This window comes from Plasmopara halstedii, assembly GCF_900000015.1.
Source record: "Plasmopara halstedii genome assembly, contig: Scaffold_1211, whole genome shotgun sequence".
In the NCBI taxonomy this organism is placed as follows: Eukaryota; Oomycota; class Peronosporomycetes; order Peronosporales; family Peronosporaceae; genus Plasmopara; species Plasmopara halstedii.
The window spans coordinates 1,439,944-1,447,692 of NW_020188126.1; the positions used below are offsets into that span (position 1 = coordinate 1,439,944).

Below are 7,749 nucleotides of genomic sequence, written 5' to 3' on the forward strand. Positions count from 1 at the left end.
AAGGGTTTTTGTCAGGGTAAAGCAGCTACTTGTATCAAGCTGTAGTGGTGGTTTCTTCACTGAGGTTCTATCGGCTGCGAAGTGTCTAATAACATCTCAATCATACAAAATAGCCGAGATACGGCTATGTAGATAAATATTATGGATAGCTTCATTAAGGAGTCCGGTTATCCACATCCTGTAACACTCAAATTTAGCGTGTGAGCTTGTAATATCTGTTTGCTGGATTTACGAACGCATTGTCAATGTTTAATGTCAACAATCGGTTTAGAGCTTATTGACGTGAAAGCAAGTGATGATCAAAGAAAGATGACACTATTGATGCATTCGATTGCTTAAATAATACTTCTTACGAATGTGCGCGTGTCAACAAAGGCACTAGAGTACATGCTGTATGCTCTCATACCCAGTCGCTTAGTCTTCGTCAGCTAGTTTATCTCATCCACCCGAGTCTTTCCTTTATATGCATCTCATACAAAGTCACTTGAGCATACTTCATATCCGTCAAATAGATTGGTTTCCAGAAACGGCTTGTATTGGCTTGCGGTCGGTCCAGCTACACATAATTCACCGCGATCATTCTTGGTCGTCTCAAAAAGATGGAGCGCGGATGCTCTAGTAGGGCCTGCTCAGCACTGCGTTTTTTTGGTAATCTACCGTACGTTTCCACTTTTCTCTCGTCCTCTTCGTCCAGTTCGCCGTCTTTCCAACTGGTCTTTGAACGTCGTCGCGAACCCAGAATGATGTTGGTTTCTCTTGCGTGGCGTGTGATAATTCCATCCGGGATACCGGCGGCCTGTAGTAGGCGGATACGCTGACCAGGCGTGAAGCGATGCACACCCTCGACACACTCGGCCATCTCGCCCACTCGAGTTGTCCACGTGAACTCGGGTGTATCTGCGAGGCCAATGGACGGACCACCCTTGCTGGAAACGGCGCTGCCGCCTAGTCCTACGCCAAACTCGTGCACGGTAATTGTAGCCCACCGCACACTCTTTTTAGGCTTAACAGTTGAAGCTCGTGCATTGGAATCGTAGTTACTGGATCTGCTGTCGTGCAGATCAGTATACAGCTTGGACTTCGCTGTCATTTCGTGGTGGCCGACGCTACAGCCGAGTTCAGCTGCCCTTGCGTTTATTGGAAGGTCCGGTCCTCGGGCTGCGCAAAGATACTTAGCTGTCGCGTGCTGAGCTATATCGCCGTTGCTGGATGCACTAATTAAAGAATTCATTCGCTAGCTACTGGGGGCTGTTCTTGAGACCAAAATCGAGGAAATGAGATGTTGGTTGATGTGGCCCGCCAGACACTTGCGTCCGCTTCTCGTCCGCTGTTCCGTTCGATTCGGGGGCTGCATAAGTACGAGTTAGGTGGTGCTAGTCCAGTGTCACCAAACTAATTACACATATATTCGGCGAATCAAGTCAGACCAACATAGACGGTAAATTCGGGTGCGCTTTGAAAATCGTCAGTTAGATTTAAGAAAGTCAGTGAAGTTGTGCGACTTTCAGAGCATCTAGGCAGCTCGGCTCAGCTCTTTACCGAATAGCTTGACGCTGTGAACTAACCGTTCTCGTCAATATTACGTCGAACGACCAGTATTTTGATTTGGCATATTAGTAGTGAAGCTAAGTTACTTACTCTTGAATTAATTCGTATCAAACTAGGAAGATTTTTTAATTTGGCGATGCTGTAGTGACTAATATTTAAATGTTTGTAGCAAAATATTTAATATAAAGTATCGCAGACTAGCCCACTGGGCGGACGTACCGTGGCGATGATGCGCTACACAATTGAATTTGCCCACCAACAACAAACTCACTTTGTACCCCGAATAGAGCGCGCAAGAATGTTGCCATTCCGCATTTTGTGCTCTCGTTGAATGGTACAGGATCGCGATTGTGAGAGCTATGAGGTGCTTATGTTTATCCTATGTCGATGCTCTAGCTTTGCAACAGCGAAATCGTTGAGCACTATAGTGCGCTTTTCGCTCAGGGACCTACTTCGAGCATTGCAATAATTTGTCGGAGTTTTGGAACCTAGTATATCTTTTCATCTCTGCATACTCCCTACGCGTGTTGTGATCCGCTTCGCCGAGATTCTGATGGTGAAATTGAAGCATCATTGAAATATTGCTATGTGGAGGTGTACAAGCTTGCAAGCTGCAACTTTCGGGGGGTTACGATTGTCTGTACGATAATTTTGTTGTTGTAGCATCACTGCGAACAATGTGGTTTGAATTGGCTATACAGCTTGCCTAGATCAAAATACCTCCTTGTCTCGAGAGGACATATGTATCACAGCGGTTCGTGCATTCTAGTTACTCCTTTGTTGCTGCTATGCGTCAATCGCCGTTCTTTTACTAGATACTGGTGATGGTGCCTCCGTCGCCGATTGCTTTATGGTCGCAGCTAATGGCAATAGCAGTGCTGAAGGATTTCTCCTGACTGACAAAAAATTATACCGGAAGAAGTAGCTAAGCCTCACTTGGTGATATCTACCATGAACATATGGCCGAAGGTCTTGAGTATCGCAGTCGCCGGGGACTGAAGCTGAGTGTAGAGAAGCGCAAGATGAAGTGGAAAAGTGACAACACGGCTACACAGCCGACTACTGACAAACGGTAAGGTTCAACTTATGGACAAGGCAAATGTATACGAGAAGGTATTCACTGCGCTTAAAAACTGTAAACAAGTAAGACAGTTGTTAACTGTGAATCTGGCACGAATACTGGTTTGCTTGGCGAATCGGTTGTGTCATCTGAATTTCAAACTCAGGCCAGAGTGCTCGAGATCGAACACGGAAATGAGATCGCTTTCTGCACTCAACGCTCGATTCGGTGATCGTGATACATTGACAGTAGTTCTAGCAACCAAAATGCAGCAGCACTGCGCTTACCACAGTACGTTGCTCGATGCTCGCGACACTTTCGTCAGTGTCCACGATAAGTAAAACTAGGACGTCGAAGGACGACCTAGTTTTGAAACTTAAGGAAACCGCAACGATAGACACACAAAATTGTATTGTACGGTTAGAGAGGGCAATAGTGGTTTTGATCAAGGACTTTGAGCGGGTAAATGAGGTCGTAAATAAAATATCGTGGTGAAGTCAAAAAGCCAACATATTGAATAGTCCAACTGATTCGTGTGTGGTTGTATTATGTCGCAATGGTTTACTCTCACCGTCGCTGGGCTGAAAACTGCCCAGCTTGTTTAAAGCCATTTACATTGGAAAATGATGTGGATTAACTGTTTCTTTGGCAGTTTGTGCTTTGACATCTCTGGAAAAGGAATTTGCCGTGGTGCTTGCCATTTACTTTGATGGTGAGTCACGAATCAAGACAGGGAGGTGCGCATTGATCGCTAAAACACCACAAAAATGCGGTCTGTACTTATGATGCAAGATGCAATCGATATTGCATGTACCCTTTTGCGCATTAACGGTAACGATATGTGTTCTCATTACGTTGGATCCGTATGTCCTCAAACTTTTCCTGGATTCGCTTTAATTAACAAGTCAACTTAAATCAATTTGTACATTAAATTTTATTTCGCACTAACACTAGATAGCTATTTCGACTTAAAGTATCATTTCTTTGAAATCCTGCTACGATTTCGCCTCTAACTCCCCCAAAATATTATATTTTGTTTCCTGGAAACAAGACACTGCTATTTTATTCACAGTAATGCTGTATCCTGTCTAGTGCTGCCTTTTCCACCGTGTGGTCAGCATTGCTCCAGCAATGCTGACTTTGGCTGCTTAGCACATACGGAGACCGCAAATGATGCGGCTAGATTTTTACTCGACAAAAGCTTTTCGTTATATCGAATTTACTTTACAGTATATTTTTGGTTAGTGTATTGGACATGTCCAGCGGACCATCCTCAAATCGATGGCCAGACGGAACGCGTTGGTCGCGTGGTTGGGAGCATTTTTTAGTGTCTAAGTGACCTGTGAAGTTGGGGTCATCTTACGAGCCACATCAAACAAATATGCACGCAATTTATCCAGGATCTTACATACTCTAATATAATTTTTGTTTGGCTGTGGGTGTAAAAGCGATAACGCAGCTTAATCCTATCCGCTGCAAACGCTGCATGTGTTGGTGAGCTTATGGAGTATGATCAACCTTAGTCACCCACAATGATCTTATCTGCTTTGCGTCTAAATCTTTTATTCACGTTCTTGTTTCTAACGTTCAGCCGGAGCTTAAGAGGGTCTGGCACGCCACTTACTTTCTTCGAGAAGAATTGTCGATTCTGCTACAAAGCGTACCCGGGAGAATACCGATAAGCCATTCAATATTGATAGCCCCTTCCTGCCAAGACCAAAATCCCTCACATTGTTAAGCTGTCAAGGAATGCGATATCGTTTTAAGAGAGTTGATTGAAGCCTCAAGTGCATACTTCATCGCAAGTAGCTTCTTGAAATGAACTGGGTAGTTCTTCTCTGCAGCTTTTATAGGCGTGTACGGTCTGTTTTAAGGCGCCACTGTTGCATGAAAACACGCTCCGTGATAGCGCAAATCAAGCGAATACGAGTCAGCTTCCAAGCAGCTGCTAAGTTTCGGGCTCAAATCACTTGGGACGCCAAAAACCTTTTTGCAGGCTCCCGACGTTTCTTAGAAACGAGTCGTCTCAACATCGGATGCGCGTGGTTTTTTTGTAGGGAGTCGACGTGCAACCACAAATGAGAGATCCGATCGGGTAGCCATGTGAGAGTCGTCCTCTTCGGTTCTGCTTGATAATTAAGGTGAATATCATCTCTATGTGAAACGAAGTGCGAGCGGTCGTGTTCCCTTAGTGTACATCATATATTGTACTTGTCATTACTCTCACTCCGACATCTTATATAAGCCAGAGTTACCACGTCGGCACAATCTCCTTGGCGTTTTTGAAACTTGCGACGCGTTATACTTCTGTCTTTACTACCACAGGGCGAAAAATAAATTGTGCAGCTCAGTGCGCTATGCACTAAAGAATGAAATCGGATATTGTACCAGGTTCATCCGAGCCGTAGAAGTACCAGCAGGTGTATGGATCTGACCGTGAGTCGCCCGCAGCACAAATTGGAATGTGAGCGAGATTCCGGCTCATCCTCGACATACTTCGCGAAATCAAGCATTTAAGTTGAGTTTAGGCTGAAGTCAGTGACATTGAGCCCGACTTTTTAAACCTACGCAACGTGTCTTTTTCACCCAATTTTAGAGCTGGTGCACAATACAAAAGCGAAATCACTCGAGCATAGTAATCTTCAAGTCAGTCTTCATGGGCAGTCATGCTTTTGCTAGCTGCTGCATATACGTCCGCTATCGGTACCTCAGAATTAATGGCCGATGAAGTCATGTCTCACTCCCTTATCGCATATTTTGATCACTTCTTGATCTCTGATTAAACTGGCTATTTATACAGATAAGAGGCCCAGGGTTGTGTTGTGTCGCAGCGTACAGCTATTTATAGATCCTATCGATCAAATCCATACCCAAGATGTTTCATAATCGAAAGTGAACTTGGAGAAATTCAGTTCAGCTCTCGTACTCGTAGCCAAGCAAGTTTGGATCATTGAACCAGATCTAGACCATTGATAATGAGTTGAACACGTAATGAGTTATACCTGAACACCCTCCCCCTTTGGGGGAGTACAATGTTATACGTATGTATAGTGTCACTTTTGTTCATCAATTTCAGCACCAGGCTCAAAATCACCAAAATATGATATTATGATGATATCTCATGGCTATAATTCGTTCGTTTGAAGGGGATGGAGCTTTCGATAGAAAATGTCCACGGGACACGTGGGCTGCCACCCTCACGCTATGTACTACGAAAGTTTTCTTTTTGTAAATAGTAAGGCTGATATATTAAGAATTAATTGCTAAAATTGACTTTAAGTAATGCTTCACAAAGACCGAGCGCAAAAATGGGCTCTTTTATACGGTCATCAATTAGTGAGCCATTTTCATCATGGGAACTTCTCAAGCGACAGTGTGGCGGATGCTCGTACTTCTAAAAAGACGTACTTTATGCGAATGAGATTCCTATCTTTTCGTCACGAGAGAGGAATATAACCAGCAGTTGGATACAATTATCGCCATGACGGTAGCACTTCCCAAGATGGCGACTGTTACCATTCTCATATAAGGTAAGCACTGAGACATGTCGCGCCTACCTCACATCCTTAAAGAGGTATGTTTGTAAAACAATATGCAAGTACAAATTTTGTCTCGCGAAGGCATTTTTGAGTGCGACAGGTGGATCTCTACGATCGTTCTATACACGATAAATGTAAGACATGATGGAGTGAGAAAAAAAGCCTCTTTGCTACCAAAAGGCAACGAGATCCTCGCAATCCTACATCTATGAGATTATCCAGACTTTAAGTCAGGTGTGCCCTTTTTTCACGTCTGAGCGGTACGATGAGTCGGGCTTTTGTACAAGGCGACCGACAAACCCTCGCGGGGGTCGTCAAGATTTGGTCAGTAGATCGAGTAATAGCAGGTTCTATTGTACCTCCCATGAGCGTGGTCAATCAGATTCCGCTTTACGAGGAATGACTCTTATAAGAGTTGTAGATTCACGGTCATAGGCTTTGTTTGCTGTCGCTAACCGTGTGGCCTTCAAAAAGAATTAGAAATTCCTGATATACACAGCACGGCGTGCAATCACGTACGACTCAGATTTGTTTCCGATAGTATTAAAGAAGCTGAGTGTGAATATTATATACGTGCTTGTCGGGACGGGTACATTTATTAAACAGTCGGATATTATGCTCTGTCCTTCCTGTAAAAATGGGAGTTTGACAAGGAGAGACGTTGCTCGCTTCCAACATTGTAATAAGATATGATTGAGTTTTACGTATGGAATGCCTGAGTCTATATAAGCCACTCATAAAATCTAATCGAATACGTAGGTGTAACGCATCGGGGCTTTGTTGTAACGGGGGTTACACATACCCTGGTAGCAGGGGTGTGTGTCACATCAGATAGGCATAGTGTGACCACACCCAAACAAGAATACGGTACGGGGCTGGATAGCCAGAAGTTATGCATGTATTAAGATTTTACTATACCTATTTAGGAGAATCTATGTATTTAAAATTTGGCGGCTTTGCAGTAGATAAAATAAATAAAGTCAGTTTTGAATTTAAACCGAAGAGTTAATTAGCCATGGGTTAAGGCTATAATTACTCTGAGAGTAAGCGGATTGCAATCCGCTAAACTCTCGTACTTCTTCTGGGTATAGAACGAGAGGTCGGTGACCTAACTTACACTTCCTCAAAGCGCAAAACTACGGCAGCCCCGCTGCACTTAATAGCACTTGTAGTCAATCTACACCTAAGTCGTTTAGACTGATACTGTTTGAGGATGGAACAATTTTCCTCTTTTCCCCAGGGCATGCAGGACGGGCTTAACCTGCTGATGTCCTTGCTGGGCCCTGAGGGCGTGCGCACCTTGATGCGCAAGATCCCGAAGCAATCGGTGCGCGTCTAGATGCATTTTTAAATTACGAAAGCGTGCTACTAGATCACCTGCAGCAGAAGATACATGCATCATTTGCGTCTATGACGCCACCGTCGGTGACAGATGAGTTTGCCCGCCCTAAGCCGCTCGTGGTGAGCGGTAAAGTCTTTGAGGAGAAGGATGGAGAGAATCTCCTGCTCTGGGTGAGAAAGGTCGAGATAGCCATCGCATCAGTCATGCTCCAGACCGAGCAACAGCGCGTAGCGCTAGCCATCTCAAAGCTCGGTGGTCGA

The 7,749-nt window shown here is 44.4% G+C and overlaps 3 protein-coding genes across 3 annotated transcripts; all 3 read right to left on the minus strand.

Moving 5' to 3' along the window:
- Positions 1-556: 556 nt before the first annotated feature.
- PHALS_00936 (uncharacterized protein) lies at positions 557-1,231 on the minus strand (the record flags this gene model as incomplete). The annotated part of the gene is made up of 1 exon (XM_024730705.1): positions 557-1,231. The coding sequence occupies one exon, from the start codon at positions 1,229-1,231 to the stop codon at positions 557-559; it is 675 nt and encodes a 224-aa protein (XP_024580955.1).
- A 3,531-nt stretch (positions 1,232-4,762) lies between these two features.
- Positions 4,763-5,093, minus strand: PHALS_00937 (uncharacterized protein; the record flags this gene model as incomplete). The annotated part of the gene is made up of 3 exons (XM_024730706.1): positions 4,763-4,795; positions 4,864-4,963; positions 5,023-5,093. 3 exons carry the CDS (start codon positions 5,091-5,093, stop codon positions 4,763-4,765), a joined length of 204 nt encoding a protein of 67 aa, XP_024580956.1.
- Positions 5,094-6,576: 1,483 nt separating this feature from the next.
- PHALS_00938 (uncharacterized protein) lies at positions 6,577-6,825 on the minus strand (the record flags this gene model as incomplete). Its single annotated transcript, XM_024730707.1, has 2 exons — positions 6,577-6,633; positions 6,721-6,825. 2 exons carry the CDS (start codon positions 6,823-6,825, stop codon positions 6,577-6,579), a joined length of 162 nt encoding a protein of 53 aa, XP_024580957.1.
- Between the last annotated feature and the right edge of the window lie 924 nt (positions 6,826-7,749).